Source organism: Leucoraja erinacea, chromosome 9 (assembly GCF_028641065.1).
Source record: "Leucoraja erinacea ecotype New England chromosome 9, Leri_hhj_1, whole genome shotgun sequence".
Taxonomy (NCBI): Eukaryota; Metazoa; Chordata; class Chondrichthyes; order Rajiformes; family Rajidae; genus Leucoraja; species Leucoraja erinaceus.
In genome coordinates this window covers 60,884,212-60,903,559 of record NC_073385.1, presented here as the reverse complement: position 1 = coordinate 60,903,559, position 19,348 = coordinate 60,884,212, and the positions used below count along the sequence as shown (strand labels likewise).

The 19,348-nt window shown below is 43.2% G+C and overlaps 1 protein-coding gene across 3 annotated transcripts in view; it reads right to left on the bottom strand.

Moving 5' to 3' along the window:
* Positions 1-19,348, bottom strand: part of LOC129700464 (metastasis-associated protein MTA1-like) — a 126,797-nt gene that overhangs the window by 53,244 nt on the left and 54,205 nt on the right. For all 3 annotated transcript variants that reach the window (XM_055640970.1, XM_055640972.1, XM_055640971.1), the window contains exons 4-8: positions 18,816-18,942; positions 13,594-13,657; positions 7,276-7,393; positions 2,060-2,162; positions 1,015-1,114 (exon numbers count right to left, since the gene is read on the bottom strand). In XM_055640970.1, coding sequence (XP_055496945.1) covers positions 1,015-1,114; positions 2,060-2,162; positions 7,276-7,393; positions 13,594-13,657; positions 18,816-18,942 — 512 coding nt within the window. The remainder of the gene's footprint in view (positions 1-1,014; positions 1,115-2,059; positions 2,163-7,275; positions 7,394-13,593; positions 13,658-18,815; positions 18,943-19,348) is intronic.

The window sequence follows — 19,348 nt, the reverse complement described above, 5'->3', positions numbered from 1 at the left end:
GTTGAGGGTTAATGGAAGCAATTAGAGATACAGCACTGAAACAGGCCATTCGGCCCACCGAGTTCACGCCGACTAGCGATCCCTGATTAGAGTGAGAGAAAAAGAACACAAGCTATGAGAGAAGGGCAGTTAGAGAGTCAAGATTCAAGATTCAAGATTCAATTTAATTGTCATTAAACTGAGAACGCAGTAAAAACAAATGAATGCAAAAGTCATCGTGCAGGGCTACATGATATGTCTAGTAGGTGAGGCTCTGCTCTGCTCATGTGAAGAGAAAAAACTGAGCCAATATCACAGATGAATGACTCATTATTTTTAGTTAGCCATTCTTCAAACCCACTTGCACAACTGATCAAGATCCTGTTGTTATTTTTGATAACCATCTTCACTGTCTACGATACTACCCACTTTCGTGTCATCTGCAAACTTACTAACCATGCCATTGCACATTCTCATTCTAAATCGTTGATATAAACCGCAAGCAGCAATGGGCCCACACCAACCCCCAAGGCAGATCACTAGTCACAGGCCTCCAGCCCGACAGAAAACGCCTATTGCATTTTATCACCTCGGCCTGACAGTGCTTTGGGTCTTCACCACAACGTATGAAAAGGAAGTCTGTTTGCACACAGCAAGTTCCTTTAAACAGCAACAATGACCAGATCATCTGTTTTATTGATACTGACTGAAGGGTGATTGTTGATCCTAGAACATTGGGGGAAACCTCCCCTGCGTATCTTTCCAATGGTTCCATCGACCGCGGAGGCCACGCAAAGACCACGCACAAGGGGCCACATCCGATAGCACGGCATTCCCTCACTATGGAACTGTAACAACAACCTAGATTTGTCTGAACGATTTCCTGCACTAGAGTGCTATCTCAGCAAATAACACTGTGCAGAGCGAGTTCCCAAATCTACCAGATGAAACTGCAGGCAGTATGTGGAGAAGGCACAAGTGGGACAGCAGGAAGGCACCATAGGCAGCGCGGCGGCACTGGGCATTGTTTCTTACCTGGGTGATGTCCCTGGATGCTGCCGCTGCACTCATGTGTAAGCTGGGCTGTCTCACCGAACTACTGCAGTCTAAAGCACGGGCAAATGTTCCGACAGAACTAGAGAGGAGTGGAGAGGATTACAGTGTTACTGTTTATTTGAGTGACACAGTGACACTGCAGGTTGCCTCATGGCTCCAGTGACCTAGGCCCAATTTTGATCTCCAGTGCTGCCTGTGTGGAGTTTGCACATTCCCACCGTGATCTCGTGGGTTTACCCCACCCGGGTGCTCTGTTTTCTTCCCACGTATGTGCTGGCTGGTAGGTTAAGTGGCCTCCGTACAGTATTCCTTAGTGTAGATCGCTGGCGCGAGAATCAGATGAAAGGGTATTAATGGGCCTGAGTGCAAGAATAAAGCACAGGGGAATAAATGGTGCAACAGCTTTGCTCAGAGGAGCAGCATCAACATGATGGTCTAAATGGTCTCCTACATCACAAGGAAAGATACCCACCGGGCTAGGCCAACTCCACTCTCCCCCTCCCCCCAAACACAAGAACTGACAGGAAACAAATGCCACCAACAAGAACAAATTGGTGGAGAAATGGCTGTGGCTGCCACCTGTCGCATTGACCAAATTCACATTAGATAATGTCAGGGGTTGGAATCTAGAATTGCACCCTCAGAAGCGCACAGTTGTGGTTCCCGCATTTACTCTTAGAGTAACCCATTAAATTAACATCAATTTGTTTCAATAAATAACATCTTAAAAATAACTCAGGACACCAGCAAGTCCATTGCGTGGTCCGCTGGTTTTTGTGGAAGGGGTTCTGAAGAGCATTGTGAGTCCAAGGCTCCATTTAATGGACAAGTCATATCACGGAGTGAAACATTATGATATCTCCGAATAAACAAATACACAAAGCAATATTCAGCATCGACACTGAATGACACACAATCTTTCATTACATAAACAGTCTTCAGAGCTGGTGACCAGCAGTAAGCCTGCACTCCCCTCCTCAAAACCGTGCCACAGTGTGACAAACAGCTCTGATCAGCAGCTCACCGAGCAACGACGAGGAACTGGTCAATCTGCTTGTCTGTCAGTGGAATGTCCCCGTCCCAGACTTTGGCTTCCATTTCAGACTGATCTCTTCCGTCTTCCTCTCCTGCAATGTGAGAGACCCAACCGTGAGGATACCCATCCAGCACAAAGAAATGGCAGCAAAATAACAGTGGGATCAGGCATTACATGGGACATTTGCAAAATAAAAATCAGTTAAATTGTTAAGAAGCCAGTAAAGGAGCGGGTAATTTTCCTTGTGCAATCAAGGGGCAATCTGCAACCATCCACGTGCAAACTGGAGGAACAGCATCTCATACTTTGCTTCCGAGTTTACGACTTAAGAACGTAAGAACATCGGATGCTCCAATTTTAAAATGTAAATTTTTTTTTTAAATCACATGTGGTTAAAATGTACATTGTCAGACTTTAGAAAAGACCATTATTTAATAATTTTGGTTTCACCATGTAGAAGTTGCAACTATGTTTATACATAGTCCCCCCCCATTTTAGGGCACCATAACCATAACCATATAACAATTACAGCATGGAAATGATTGGGACACATAGCTTCACAGGCTCAGGTGTGTTTAATTGCCTCCTTAATGCAGGTATAAGAGAGCACCTCAGCACTGCGTCTTTCCTCCAGTCTTTCCATCACATTTGGAAATATTTATTGCTGTTTGTCAACATGAGGACCAAAGTTGTGCCAATGAAAGTCAAAGAAGCCATTATGAGACTGAGAAACAATAATAAAACTGTTAGACATCAGCCAAACCTTAGGCTTACCAAAATTAACTGTTTGCAACGTCATTAAGAAAAAAGAGAGCACTGGTGAGCTTACTAATCGCAAAGTGACTGGCAGGCCAAGGAAGACCCCCACAGCTGATGACAGAAGAATTCTCTCTATAATAAAGAAAAATCTCCAAACACCTATCTGACAGATCAGAAACATTCTTCAGGAGTCAGGTGTGGATTTGTCAATGACCACTGTCCGCTGAAGACTTCATGAACAGAAATACAGAGGCTACACTGCAAGATGCAAACCACTGGTTAGCCGCAAAAATAGGATGGCCAGGTTACAGTTTGCTATGAAGCACTTAAAAGAACAACCACAATTCTAGAAAAAGGTCTTGTGGACAGATGAGACAAAGATTAATATAGGGCCTGTCCCACAGGCGATTTTGTTTTTGGTGACTGCCAGCGAGTCACAGTCGTAGCAAGTTGCTGAAAAACCGGTGACTGGACCCCCCCCCACGACAATGACTAGGACAACCTACAACTTAGTTGACGTCAAATTAAGTCAATCTACAACAACCGCCGACCCAATTCTTCGCGACTTAGGACGTCCACCTACGACCACATCTACGACAACACATACAACAACCTATGACAACCAAAGTCAACCTACGTCCACAAGCTACGATCCTGTCGGTGACAACTGAAGACAATTCAGTTGCCGGTTGACGTAGGTAGTCGCCAATGGAATTCACCATACATGCGTCACCCCGCGACAATGTGGTGACAGCCTAGTCACCTGTAGTCGCCGAAAAAAATTGCCTAAATGGGACAGGCCCATAACTTATATCAGAGTGATGGCAAGAGCAAAGTATGGCGGAGAGAAGGAAATGCCCAAGATCCAAAGCATTCCACCTCATCTGTGAAACACGGTGGTGGGGGTGTTATGGCCTGGGCATGTATTGCTGCTGAAGGAATGGCTCACTTATCTTAATTGATCATACAACTGATGATGGTAGTAACATAATGAATTATGAAGTGTATAGACACATCCTATCAGCTCAAGTTCAAACAAATGCCTCAAAACTCATTGGCTGGCGGTTCATTCCACAGCAAGACAATGATCTGAAACATACTGCTAAGGCAACAAAGGAGTTTTTCAAAGCTAAAAAATGTTCAATTCTTGAGTGGCCAAATCAATCACCCGACCTGGACACAATTTAGCATGCCCTTTATATGCAGGAGAGAAAACTGAAGGGGACTAGCCCCCAAAACAAGCATAAAGTAAAGATGGCTGCAATACAGGCCGACAGAGCATCACCAGAGAAGACACCCAGCAACTGGTGATGTCCATGAATCGCAGACTACAAACGGTCATTGCATGCAAAGGATATGCAACAAATACTAAAGATAACTACTTTCATTTACATGACATTGCCTTGTCCCAAACATTATGGTGCCCTAAAATGGGGGGGGGGGGGGGGGGACTATGTATAAACACTGCTGAAATTTCTACATGGTGAAACCAAAATATATAAAAATTGTCTTTATTATAATATGACAATGTGCATTTTAACCACATGTGATTTTTTTTCTATTACAAATCTCAAATTGTGGAGTACAGAGGCAAATATACAAATGATGGGTCTTTGTCCCAAACATTATGGAGGGCACTGTAAGTGGCTGAAGGAATTTGCAAGCAGGATCGGAGATTGGATGGTTAACTGTTGGATGAAAGTTAAAGCAGTGACCTGTGAGATTATGTTATTTGGTCAAAGAACGAGCTGAGAAAGCAGCGAAACGTAAATGGGCCAGAGAAGCAGGAAGAAATTGTGGGCTTGGATATATTAGAAGAAGGTGGATAAATAGAGAAACTATTAGAAACAAATCCTTCAGAATTTTAAACTTATTAAATAATGGACAAGCCTTTATTTACTGGTAATTAGAAGAATGAAAGGTAGAAAACTCACTGAAAGGTAGAAAATTCTAACAATGCTCGACAACCTGGACACAGGGAGAAAGTTTCTTCAAGCTCGGGGGATCCAGAACCAGGAGTCTTAATTTACCTGGATAAGCCATTTCGGACCGACTTAAGGAGAAATATCTTCACTTGGAAGCAAAGAAGCTTGGGAATTCTCCAATACACTGAATGCTATGGGGGCCAAGAGTCACTGAATATATTTAAGGAGAGATGCAGATTACTTGACACAAATGGCATTAAGAGGTTTAGGGAGACAGCAGGAATATGATATTGAGTTGATCAGGTTGTCGAGTGTTATGTGAATTTTCCATCTTCCAGTGCGATCTCTCATTCTTCTAAATCACAGTAAAATAAAAGCTTACTCCATCAGTGTAGAATCCTGGGCTTTTTTTTTCATAATAATCTTATCTAATTATTCAGTGTCTTCTAACATTCCCAAACCCATTAAGTCTTTAAGTTTATTTTCTCCAGAAGGGCCAAACATTCTATCCTGTTCCGTTTCTTGTGTTTTATGTTTTCTTTTGCTTTAGACTGGCTTTTTGATTTGACCTGAAACGTGCCTGTGAAACCTTAGGCACTTCACTGCCAATTAATTATTTTTGAGTTTGAGCATAAGTGCTCCCAACTGAAAGAATTAGCCATATCTGTGGCAGATTCCGAAATCTTATTAAAAAATTATTTTGCTGGAAATACTCAGTGAGGTAAACAGCATCTGGGGAAAGAAAAACATGAATAAACTTTCAGATATTTAATCCCTGGAGTAGCCTATTAACTCAACCGCACGCACAACCTTTAGAAAGGAAATGAGCAGGAATTTTCTTTAGTCAGAGGGTGGTGAAACTGTGGAATTCTTTGCCATAGAAAGCTGTGGAGGCGAAGTCAATGGAATTAATTTTTAAGGCGGGAATTGACAGATTCTTAATTAGTACGTGTGTCAGGGGTTGTGGGGAGAAGGCAGGAGAATGGGGTTGAGAGTGAAAGATAGATCAGCCATAATTGAATGGCAGAGTAGGCTTGATGGGCAGAATGGCCTAATTCCGTTCCTATGACTTGTGAAGTCCAATCTCCTTGCATTGTGCTGCACTCTCCAGCCATATATTGCCTATTGCCGTTTGACCTACCCTCGCATTCTGTACCAACCCCAAAGGACAGATTTACCCCAGCAATACCTCTCTCCCTACTTCACTTCATGTTTTGCGCAACAGCTGAGAAATGCAATAGTTAGCAAAATAAAAGTCAGGCACTTGCACATATTGCCCTGTACATAAGCGGAGTAAGGGTAACTCACACTCTATCATGGGCTATTTCTAACTTGATGGTCAACTTCACCAGCCAGTCTCTGGAAAGTGCTAGGTAGACTATGGAGTTGTAAACATGAAAATGATGTAACACAAACAGACCAACTGTTGGGGGAATGGGGGAGATGAGTAGTGTGACCGACGAGAAAATAAAAAGCTGATCAGGAAAACTTTGTGATGGATATGCAAGGAATGCAGAGATATGGATCACATGCAGGCAGAGAAGATTAGTTTAACCTGGCATCGTGCTCGGCATGGACATTGTAGGCCTAAGGGCCTGTTCCTGTGCAGTACTGTTCACTGTTCTTTGTTTGATACCAGGGACATTTTGATGGAGGGCTTTGTGAAAAACATTTGAATTAACTTAAAATGTTACTGTTTCTTCATATATTTCATATATGATAAATTAGCCAAGGGAAGTGTCTATCAGACTAATTTCCAAGGAATAGGTGAAGTGCACAGGAGATTTTACGAGGCGTGTTCACTGTTACAATCCCTACCACAATCCATGTTAAATCATCCTCAAACCTGCGTATGGGCAGGTACGGTGAATTCCTGATCACAATGGACTTGAGGTCTACCTGTGCGATTGCCCATTTACACTGAACCAAGAGGTTATGTATCTCAAATTCAGATTATACAACAAGGGAAACAGAGCAAAGAGGTGACACCAGATTTTAACAGGGATGTTTATAAGGCTGCAAATTGCATACATTGTATAACAACTTGGAGAGGCTTCAGAAGAGATTCTTCGTGACAGCAGAGAAGGCTGTGCCACAGAAGGCTGTGGAGGCCAAGTCAGTGGATATCTTTAAGGCAGAGATAGATTCTTGATCAGTACAGGTGTCAAGAGGTTATCGGGAGAAGACAGGAGAATGGGATTAGGTGGGAGCGATAGACCAGCCGTGATTGAATGGCGGAGTAGACTTGATGGGGCGAATGGCCTGATTCAATCCTATCACTAATGACCTTATGACATGGCAGTGGGGTTTAACTGGTTGTTCGGAGACTCTAGGTTTAAAGCTAAGTTTTTGATGAAGCAAGCAGGAAAAATAATTCCTCCCAGTTTAATTTCTTGAGGATTAACTCCACGTGGTTAGTTTTCTCAGAGAGCCAAGCTGCCTTGGAGCTGTCAAATGTTTTGACACAGTTGTGGGCCCAACCACGAGTGTGCTGTGTTTGCGTGTGTTAAACTCACTAACCTTCTTTCATCAAGTCAGTGATGTCTGCCTGGTATTGGGGGCCAACACGAATCTCTCCCTTATCTGCCAGAAGCGTCTTCAGCTGCGGATCGTAGACGAGTGAATAAAAAAATGTATCCTGGAGGGAAGGAATGAAAGAGAGATCATTCACTGTAAACTCCGTCAAGGTTTTCCTGACTGTGTCACACTTAAAAAATTAATATGTCTCAATAAACAGTGACCCCAGTGTTCAGTAACTTCAACTTCAAAACCAGTTGTGTGTATTTATTGGTTTCCTTGTTTGGACATATGCTGGGCAACATTTTCGTATTTTAGTTTCCAGACCAGGGTTAGCTGGGAACATAGCTCATTCCATCTCAAAGGGAGATGTGGGTTCACAGGTAGAGGCCATTTAGCCCATCAACATCATGCTAACTTCATATGAGAATATTCCACTCCACTGTCTTCTCACCAGTTCTATTTATTTTTTTCCTCTTTCAAGTACTTATCTGGTTCCCAATTGAAACCGTGCTTGAATCAGTGTCCAGTATCCACTCCATCGCAGCACACTACATATCGGAACCACCTGTTACACAAGAAAGCTTCCTCTTCCTTCACCTTTCTCTGGTTCTTGAACCACTCGCGGGAACTGTTTTTAAGTACTCTGTCTTTTTTTATACTTTTCCTGATTTTAGATATCTTTTAGGTTCTCACTAAACATCCTCTATTCCAATGAAAATGTATTCCATCTTATTTAATCTATCCAAATAACTGAAATCACTCACTCCTGGAACTATTGGCCAGATTGTAATCATGTATTGTCTTTCCGCTGACTGGATAGCACACAACAAAAAGCTTTTCACTGTATCTCGGTACACAGGACAAGAAACTAGACAAACTAACTATTGCAGTAAAGATAGACACAAAATGGTGGAGTAACTCAACGGGACAGGCAGCGTCTCTGAATAGAAGGAATGGGTGAGATTTTGGGTCGTGACCTTCGGACTGAAGGTCAGGAGAGGGAGACACAGAGATAAGGATGGGTAAATCTATTCTGCACCTTGTCCCCTAAACAGTAATGCCCAGAATTGAACAAAACACAAAATGCGAGAGGAACTCGGCGGTCAGACATAATCTGCGGCAGAAATGGACAGGTGACGTTTTGGATCAGGACCATTCTTCAGAGTGCGCCCTTTTTTAAAATAAAGTTCTGGACTATGCACACATACACAGATCATACTGTTTATGTAACTCTTAGATTTGTATATTCTATATCCTTGTTATTCCTACAAAAATCTAATTTAAACTTCTCCTGCCACATGTCCACCCATCCCACTGGATCCTCTAACGTCTATTGCTATCTTCCTCACTGTTTGATTCACATTTAATTTTCATGTCATCTGCAGATTTGGAAGTTTTTCTCTGGACACCCAAGCTTAAGTCATTAATATATATTAAGAAAAACAGTGGCCCCAGTACTGATCACAGGAGACCTCTGTGGCACAATATTCCCCAGTCTGAAGAACTGATCGTTCTTTAAAATTATGTAACAACTGTCCTTTTACAACTTCCCATCCCACCTTCCAGGGATCCAGTCTTTCCAGGTGAAGCAGCAATTCACATGTACTTCTTCTAAACTAGTAGACAGGATTTGGTGTTCACAGTGTGGTCTCCTCTATGTTGGAGGAAGGTAGATTGAGTGATGGTTTTGTCCATAGGGTGCAGCCCGGAGCTTACTTTTGTCGGTAACTTCAGTTCTCCATCCCACGCTAGCTTTACCTGTACCCTCCTGCATGGTTACAATGGGACCCATAGTAACCCTGAGGAACAACACCTCATCTACTGACGGGGCATGTTGCAGCCTTCCAGATCCAATATCGAATTCTGCAAGTTAGGGTAACCTTTATTGTCTTTATCGGAACTGGCCGGTTTATCTGTGAGCTTGGACTGTGCCTGGACTGCTGAGCTTATCCTACACTCTGTGTTTTACAGCTTCTACATTTCTTTGCATTCTCGTTCTCCAGCTGCCCTCCGTTTTACAGATTTTATGCTCTTTATTTAGAATTTCCCTCTCTATATCCCCTATTAACCCTTCAAACTGATGACCTTCTTGACTGCTAATGCCCAGAACAATCCTGGCCTCATCTTAACAGAGATACTTCCCTTTCTCCTCCTCCTTCTAATCAATAGACAATAGGTGCAGGAGTAGGCCATTCGGCCCTTCGATCCAGCACCGCCATTCAATGTGATCATGGCTGATCATCCACAATCAGTACCCTGTTCCTGCCTTCTCCCCATATTCCCTGACACCACTATTTTTAAGAGCCCTATCTAGCTCTTTCTTGAGAGGATCCAGAGAACCGGCCTCCACCGCCCTCAGAGGCAGAGAATTCCACAGACTCACAACTCTGTGAGAAAAAGTGTTTCCTCATCTCCGTCTTAATTGGTTTACCCCTTATTCTTAAACTGTGGCCCCTGTTTCTGGACTCCCCCAACATCGGGAACATGTTTCCTGCCACTAGCGTGTCCAAACCCTTAATAATCTTGTATGTTTCAATAAGATCCACTCTCATCCTTCTAAATTCCAGAGTATACAAACCCAGCCGCTCTATTCTCTCAGCATATGACAGTCCCGCCATCCTGGGAATTAACCTTGTAAACATAGAAACATAGAAATTAGGTGCAGGAGTAGGCCATTCGGCCCTTCGAGCCTGCACCGCCATTCAATATGATCATGGCTGATCATCCAACTCAGTATCCCGTACCTGCCTTCTCTCCATACCCTCTGATCCCTTTAGCCACAAGGGCGACATCTAACTCCCTCTTAAATATAGACAATGAACTGGCCTCAACTACCCTCTGTGGCAGAGAGTTCCAGAGATTCACCACTCTGCTACGCTGCACTCCCTCAATAGCAAGAATGTCCTTCCGCAAATTAGGAGACCAAAATAGAGAGAGTACAGAGGAGATTTACTAGAATGTTGCCTGGGTTTCAGCAACTAAGTTACAGAGAAAGGTTGAACAAGTTAGGGCTTTATTCTTTGGAGCGCAGAAGGTTAAGGGGGGGACTTGATAGAGGTCTTTAAAATGATGAGAGGGATAGACAAAGTTGACGTGGATAAACTTTTCCCACTGAGAGTAGGGAAGATTCAAACAAGGGGACATGATTTGAGAATTAAGGGACAGAAGTTTTGGGGTAACATGAGGGGGAACTTCTTTACTCAGAGAGTGGTGGCTGTGTGGAATGAGCTTCCAGTGAAGGTGGTGGAGGCAGGTTCGTTTTTATCATTTGAAAATAAATTGGATAGTTATATGGACGGGAAAGGAATGGAGGGCTATGGTGTGAGCGCAGGTATATGGGACTAGGGGAGAATACGTGTTCGGCACGGACTAGAAGGGTCGAGATGGCCTGTTTCCGTGCTGTAATTGTTATATGGTTATAAAACTGCACACAATACTCAAGGTGTGGAGTATTTATTTCCCTGTTCTGCTGAAGAGTCTTAGACCCGAAACAGTAAATCTGTTTCTCTTTCCATAGATGGTGCCTGGCCTACTGAGCATTTCCAGCATTTTTTGCTTTATTGTAGAAATCCTCGTGAGAGGATGTAGTCATGCACTGAATAAGGGAAGAATCTTCCAGAGCAGTAGATTGAGGAATTCGTGAGGGGAACAGCACATTTTGATTGTGTATTGTCCAAAATAAAGGATAAATTCATAACCTTACAGGGAAAAAAACCCTTGGGGAATAGTGATGTGATGGAGTTTTATATCACAATTAAAACAGTGACATAGTTCAATTTAAAATTAGGGTCTTAACTTTAAATACAATAATCAGGGAAGCTATGAGATATCAGTGGGCAATGAAAGCCTGTGAAATTACGTTAAAAGATATGATTGTAAACAAGCCATCGCTAAGATTTAAAGAATAAATCTGGCTGATTCACCTAGTATCTGTCGTAGGGAAAACGTTCAAATCATTATAAAGGAAGTAGTAATGGAGAATACCGAGAGTAAAATAGAAATGGATGATTATCCAAACAGAAGACAATATTCATTTGCATTGTGTCGGGGAAATTGCTTTTGAAGTGTGCATTTGGCAGCATAATACCTCAATAACTCTCTTCTATCTGTCTCTTGTGTTAGAGGAAAGGACTGACAATCTTGCAGCATAATACCTTAATCATTCTCTCCCATCTGTCTCTTGTGTTGGAGAGGACTGACAATCTTGCAAGTGGGAGAACCTACGTGTTCCCTTCAGTTGAAATTAGGTGACTTGATGGGTATAGGCTCCTCCAGCCCCAACACAGAGTGAATTCCTGCCGTTTACCATTGCTGGTTGCATTTATCTGCATGGAGCTCCCAACTTTCCCATGGATCACATGGGGAGAGAGATAGGCTCTTCAGCCCTATGTCCATGCCAACCATTCAGTACTAATATACTTTCATCCTCTCTCATCCCTTTTTATTCAACCACGTTCCTCAGTTCCGTCCTGATTCCACCACTCACCTTCACGTGAGGAGCAATTTAAAGCAACCAATTATTCCACCAAGCAACTCGCATTTAGGATATAGGAGGATGCCACAGTACCCAAAGGAAACGGCCATGATCACAGGGAGAGTTTGCCTACTGAATACAATCAGCACCAGGGGTCGTGACTGAACCCTGCCACTGTAGCTTTGAGGCAGTGAAAGAACCTGTGGAATTCACGGAAAGAGGCCCTTGGCCTATCTCATCCATGCTGACCAAATTGGCAAACTGAGCTAGTCCCAATTGGCCTATAGTCTTCTAAACCCTTCCTATCCATACATAGTCGTAAAGTCATAGTTGAAAGTCGTAAATGTGTCCGCTTATATCCTCCCAGTGAAAAGGTTGCGCCTGAAGTCCTTCTTTAATCTCTCCCCTCTTACCTCAAGCCTATGCCCTGAAGTTTTAGAATCCTCTTCCTTGGGGGAAAAAGACTGTGAAAGTTCACATACGTGCCCCTCATGATCTTGTACACCTCAATAAGGTCATCCCTCAGCCTTCTTCACTCAAGAAAGGAAAAAGTCCCAGCTTATCCAAGCCCAATCACTCAAGACAGGAAAATCCAGCCTTGGTCACCAGCGGCCAGGGCACAATGTTGATACTGTGTGGTGTTCACCGCAGGCCCAGCAGGCCAATAGTCGTAATATCAGGATCAGGTGTAACATCATCAATAAGCAGGGTGGCCCTGAAGGTGAAATATCAGAAACTTACAAAAATATGAGAGGTGAGGAAAATGAAAACGTGTTTTCCCACTTTACTGTTGTCCCACATCTCCAACGGCACAGTGGTTACTTAACCCAAGCCGTTGTGTTGCTCGACAGTTGGCACTGACAGGTCACCCGATATGGGAGGATCCATGTGGTTATAACACACATATATAAATGTGCTCGTGTCCACATACTGAACTTAAATAAATGCATGCGTGCAAACACAGAGCTATGTGCACAAAGCTGGCATGTGCAAACAAGGAGGCTGGCATGCAGCTTGTACGACAGGTGCATCTATTTTTTAATGTACTCATTCATGGGATGCGAACGTCACTGGCAATGCCACCATTTATAGCCCCTGAACTGCCCAGCAGTTGAGCCAAGCACATTGTTGGGTCTGGAGGCACATGTAGGCCAGATTATGGAATGGCAGATTTCCTTCTACCAAGGACACGAGTGAACTCAACGGCATTTAGTGAAGATTGCTAAATGAACCTGTTGCCATTTAGTTTCATGCTGACTGTTCCTGAGATTAGATCAAAAGGATTTAATGACTTAAATTTAAATGTTCCAATGCCTTTTGAGCCATGGTCCAGAACACACTATTAGTTGGGTAAATTAACTGCAATACCATTAACTATCATGTAGCAATAAGAAAACGTGAACTGAACTCAAATTTATAATTTGAACATAAACTTCTTTGTCTTACAGTTGCATCACAAAATGATGTACAAAAATAACTTTTAATGTCTGTTCTGTCTGAAGAAGTGTCCTTCGCAGAACCTTAATGAAGTTCCTTCCAACATACACTCAGCAAAACACACACAGACTTTCAAACACCGGACTTGAAAAAGCAATCGGATGTGGAAACCTGCACATAACCCCCCCCTCGCTTTGCTGAAAGCTACGTAACCATAGCCACCAACCTACCCAAGACCAGGGTACTGAGGGTCAGGTCCACACCCAATGAATGATGTAGTTCAGTGTAAGATGGCATGATGCCCGAAGGCAATACAAGACAAGATTAGCAAAGATTAGCTGGGCATTTATACAAAAAACAAATTAAAACCTGACAGATGACAAATGCTTGCCAAAACTGATTCTTACCTCGCGTTCCAGATAGGACAATAGCAACTCTGTTTCGTTTAGCAGTGTAACACTGCACTTACCCCTGGAAGGGAATTGAAAAGGTGTTAGTAAAAGTTTCAGATCGAAAAGTTTAATTCCCTCCCTCAAATGATGGAAAACCTTGGGTTTGAGCCCTACTCAAAGACTGACAATGTATCTAAACTGAGTCTTGAGTGTAGTCCTGCACTCTTAAAGATGCGTTGCTCAGATGAGATGCTCCATCTCCCCTCCCAAAGATTATATTCCAAGTTGTGAAGCTGTCCCCCAGACTGCGGGCTTACATTCATCTCTCAATCATCGTCACTAAACTGACGTAATGGCCAAAGTGAATAACTACAGCTGGTGAAAATCTGAAATGGAAACAGAAAATGCAGGGAACTCTCAGTAGGTCAGGCAGCATCTGTGAAAAAAAGAAACACGTTACATTTTCAGGCCAAACACCAATCATGAAAGCTAAGAAATCAAATGCATTAGATGTTGCGGAGAAGGAAGAGGAGTGTATAGAACAAAGCGAACATCTGTAATACAGTGGAGGCTGTGAGAGATTGAATGACACTTGTAGTGCTCGCTGGAGAGGGTGATAATGCCTGTCGAAGACAGCTGTATGGAGGAGGTTTAAAGAAGAGATAATTGTGAACAAATGGGAGAGGAAAAAAATTGCTGGAAGTATGAGATACAAAACATTGCAGTTGCTGGAACGATGGATTCAAACAGAGATTCGAGAAATATCCAATAGATTGGACAGCATCTATGGAGAGAGAAAATTAAGATAATGTTATAGGTTGATATCATTACATCCGAACTGGCCAGTTCTGTAACAGACTGGAAAGGGCAGTTATTTGAAATTGGGCTCAAAGGGCTGTATTGTGCCTTGGGGAAAGACGTTTGAACTGGTGGGTATTCTCTATGGCGAGGATAATCCCACAATACTGTTGGGGAGGGAGCTCCAGAAGTTCGAGCCAGTGATGATGAAGAACCTGCAATCTGCCTGCAAGTCGGGATGGTTAAGAACTTCAATAGGAACCTGTACATGGTGGCCTTCACATTCATCTGCTGACCCTTTCCTGATGGTAGGGATCATCGATTTAGATGGTGCAATTGAATCAGAGTGTAGGAAAGAACTGCATATGCTGGTTTAAATCGAAGGTAGACACAAAATGCTGGAGTAATTCAGTGGGACTGGGAGCATCTCTGGAGAGAAGGATTGGGTGACATTTTGGGTCGAGATCCTTCTTCAGTCTGATGCTGCCTGTCCCGCTGAGTTACTCCAGCATTTTGTGCTATCGAAACAGCCTGGGTGAGTAACTACAGTGCATTTTGTAGGCTGTAATACTGTAGAACTGCGCTTCAGTGATGAAAGGAATGGATGTTTAGAGTGATGGAAAATCAAATGGGCTGCTCGGTCCTAGATGATGTCTACTTCTAGAATATTGCTGGAACTGCACTCATCCAGCAAGTGGAACTGTTGCACTACAATGGTGAGAACAATATTCTGGACTCCATCTTCTGCGCTGTATCTCCAATCTAAACTAAAACTAAACTTTGCTCTATCTATTGTACTTGAGTTTAATTTGATTATATTTATGTATAGTACATCTCATCTGTTTGGATGGCATTCAAACAATGCCTTTTACTGTACATCGGTACACGTGGCAATAATAAACCTATACCTAATATCCCATCAAACTCTGACGTACCTTGTAGATCAGAGCTGCCAAGTTTTGTCAGAGCATTTCAGTATTCTAGTACCTGAAAATCAGTATTTTGCTGAGGAAATCAGTATTTTTACGCGGTGCCATTTTTATGTGCGGTCATACCCATGTAAGAGTACAAGAATGCATAACTTTGCTACCAATTGACATGTCTGCTATGCACCTTACTTGACAGTACATTCATTGCCATCTCTCTGTATACTGCTGTTTGAACGGCTGCTTCCTGCTTTTAGCACCAGTTGATGATGCAGAAGCCATTTTGGAAGCCTTCCTCTCCCTCTCTCACTCCCTCATTTCTTGCTTTCCCTGCTTCTCTCTCCCACCCTCCCTCCCTCTCACTTTTCCTCCCCGCCCTCTTTCCCTCCCACCCTCCTTCTCTCCTTCCTTTATTTCTCCCCCGCTCTCTTATTCCCTCCCTCCCACTCCCTCTCCCCTTCTCCCTCTCCTTCTTCTCCCTCTCCCTCCCCTAACAGTCTGTGATCCATAGCGCTGTGGCCATAGCGCTATGTGTAAAGGCAATAGCGCTCCAGTTGGCGCTCTATTTTTAGAATCCATAGCATTGTTCGTTGAAATTCCCAGGCATTAAACTGACAGCGCTATTTAAACCTGTAGCGGGACAGGCAGATCAAAGTTTACAAAAATAATCATCCAGATCTTGAAATTTAAAATATTAATAGATTTAATATGCTATAATTTTTAGAGGTACAGTATGACTTTTTATATTCTTGCACTTTTTAAGCAGCAATATGAAAGTGGAGGTCGGACTGATTTTTAAAAAATCCGTATTTTACAAAGCAAATCCGTACATCCATATTCTGATCACATTTCCATACAAAATACGGAAAATCCGTGCTACTTGGCAGCTCTGATAGATAATGGAAAGGATTTGGGATGTCAGAAAGTGGGTTATTCATTCTTGTAGCTATGATATTTATGTTGCTGGTCCAGTTGAATTTCTGGTCAATGGTTTCCCCTAATGTTGAAGATGGGGGAGCATGATACTGATAATGTCAAGATCAGATGGTTAAACTCTGTTGAATAAGATCACTACCTGGCACTTTTCTCGTGTAAATGTTCATTTTCACTTATTGACCACGCCTGAATGATGTCCAAGTTTTGCTGCGTGACGGATGGCTACCTTATTTGTTGAGGAATTGTAAATGATACTAAACTCACCAGGGATCAAGTCCAGCTCTGACCTAACAATGGATGGAAAATCATTGATGCAGCAACTGGAGATGCTTGGTCCAGGGCATTCCCCTGTAGTCTTCTGCACTGATGTCTTGTCCTGAAATAATTTACCTCCAACAACCACAACTGCATCCTTTGTGGAAGGACTGACTTCAACCATTGGACTGTTTCCCTTTTGATGCCTATTGACTTCAGTTTTACCAAGGATCCTTGAGGCCATAATCTGTGAAATGCTGCCTTGACATTGGATTTAACTTGCTTTTCATGGATAGAGCACAAGCAGGCAATGGTCCACATTGTCACATATATGTCAGTGATACAAGATTACTAGAACAACTTGGCCAGAGACCGTTTAAGAAAGAACTGCAGATGCTGGAAAAATCGAAGGTAGACAAAAATGCTGGAGAAACTCAGCAGGTAAGGCAGCATCTATGGAGCGAAGGAATAGGTGATGTTTCGGATCAAGACCCTTCAGAGGTTAGAGGCCAGAGACCAGTTCAGGAGCATAGATCTCCAGTCCTACTCTGGGTTTGTTGATTGATCCTGTACTATTTTTGTACCCGGTGCTCACAGCCATTTCTTGATATCACCTTGAGTGAATTAAATTAGCTACACACTGGTTTCTGTGCTGGTGGGAATCCTGGAGGATGCTGAAATGGACCATCCACTTGGAACAAGGGGCTGGACATGGTTTGTCCTTTTCTTTACCACCCATCTGTTGGGTTCCACTAATGTTGACTTTGGGGACATCCCTGGAGATCTTCCCCTCCTTCAATTACCCACCAATATTCATGACAAGATATGGTGGGACTGCAGAATTTCAATCTGATCAGTTCGTTATGGGCTTGCTTAGCTCTGTCAATCGCATGCTGGCGTTGCTGTTTAGCACGCATACAGTACGGTGTTGCAGCTGCACCACATCTGTAGGTACACCTGATGCTGCTCTCAAATTGAACAAGGATTGTTGAACAAGGATTGATCACTTGGTTTGACAGTGGTGGTAGAGGGAGGAACACGCCAGCCCATGAGGTTAAACATTTCTACAGCTGATGATATTTTACAGAACGTCTTGGAAATCAGGTTGTGTTCCATGTAGCACATCTGTTGTGCCATAAAAGGGTATCCTCGGTGTGAAGTTAGGATTTCATCTGCATAAGGACCGTACAGTGCTCATTTCGACGAAGGCATTCATGGTTTGATGCATCATTCACAGGTAAATCAACGAGGAAGAGCGGAAATAGGTTTTTAGCTCTCCCATTTATGCCCCCTATACTAAGATGGCCATGAGCAGGATTTTGCAAGTTCAACTCAGCTGGGAGTACCTCTGCCATGTAAAAAATTAGCAGCTCAGTCAACCTTAGGTCCAGGTTTCTACTCTGCTTTGATGTAACATTTATACGCTGATAGAATGGAGCAGCTGGGCTTGTGCACTCTGAAGTTTAGAAGGATGAGAGGGTATCTCATTGAAACATATAAGATTGTTAAGGGCTTGGACACGCTAAAGGCAGGAAACATGTTCCCGATGTTGGGGGAGACCAGAACCAGGGGCCACTGTTTAAGAATAAGGAGTAAGCCATTTAGAACGGAGACGAGGAAACACTTTTTCTCACAGAGAGTGATGAGTCTGTGGAATTTTCTGCCTCAGAGGGCGGTGAAGGCAGGTTCTCTGGATACTTTCAAGAGAGAGCTAGATAGGGCTCTTAAAAATAGCGGTCAGGGGATATGGGGAGAAGGCAGGAACGGGATACTGATTGGGGATGATCAAGCATGATCACATTGAATGGCGGTGCTGGCTCGAAGGGCCGAATGGCCTACTCCTGCACCTATTGTCTATTGTCTATTATGGATGTTTGGGGCTTTTTAGGGATCCATTGGACATAGTCATTGATAGGTCAGGTTAGGTAAGTTTGTAACAGATTTCTTCTCTGAAGGAGTTTGAGAATCAACTGGGTTCTCAAAAAGCATAGAAACTGGCTCTTTGGCCCAATTCATCCATGCCGAACAAGATGCCTCGTTTAAACTAGTTCCATTTGTCTGCATTTGGCCTATATCCCTCTAAACCTTTCCTATCCATGTACCTATCCAAGTGTTTTTTTTAATGCTGTTGTAGTACCTGCCTCAACTATCTCTTGTGTCAGTTCGTTCCATGTACTCATCACCCGGAGTGAAATAGTTGCCCCTCGGGATCCTATCAAATGTTTATCCTCGTACCTTAATAAAGTTGCTTTTTCTTTTTATTCACAGGTCTGAGCTGTCAGCTCTGTGAAGAGGTCCCCTGCTTCCCTGCCCCGTGGTTACCTGATGTGGGTTGCTGGGAGGGATTCCAGCTGCCGGGACAGGAAGAGCTCGCGATGTTTCAGCTGGTGCCGTTCGTTCTCGGAGAGCTCCTGCAGTTCTGCGTTTTCCATCTCCTCTTCCACTTCCTCTGTCAAATATCAAAGGTACAGGGTCAACACAATCATCTTCCATGCTTCCAAAAAATGACAATTTGTCGTATCTAAATGAGTCCACACAATGTACAACCTAAGATCAACGAATAAACACAATCACAAAAACACAGGCCTAGCCACACTAAACTGGGCAACTTCCATATGAAGAAGGGTTCAGACCCCAAATGTCATCATATCTTTTACCGCCACAGTTGCTGCCTGGTCTGCTGAGTCCTCCAGCACTGTTTTTTGCTCATGATTCCAGTATCTTTCCTACAGGCTCTTGTGTCTTCCATATGAAGACTAGCTGCTGCGAGTGGGCCTAATTCCACCCAACAACATACATGATCGGCCATTTTTGTGTCGTCTGCCTGTGGATGTCAGCTGGGCAGGGTAATGTTT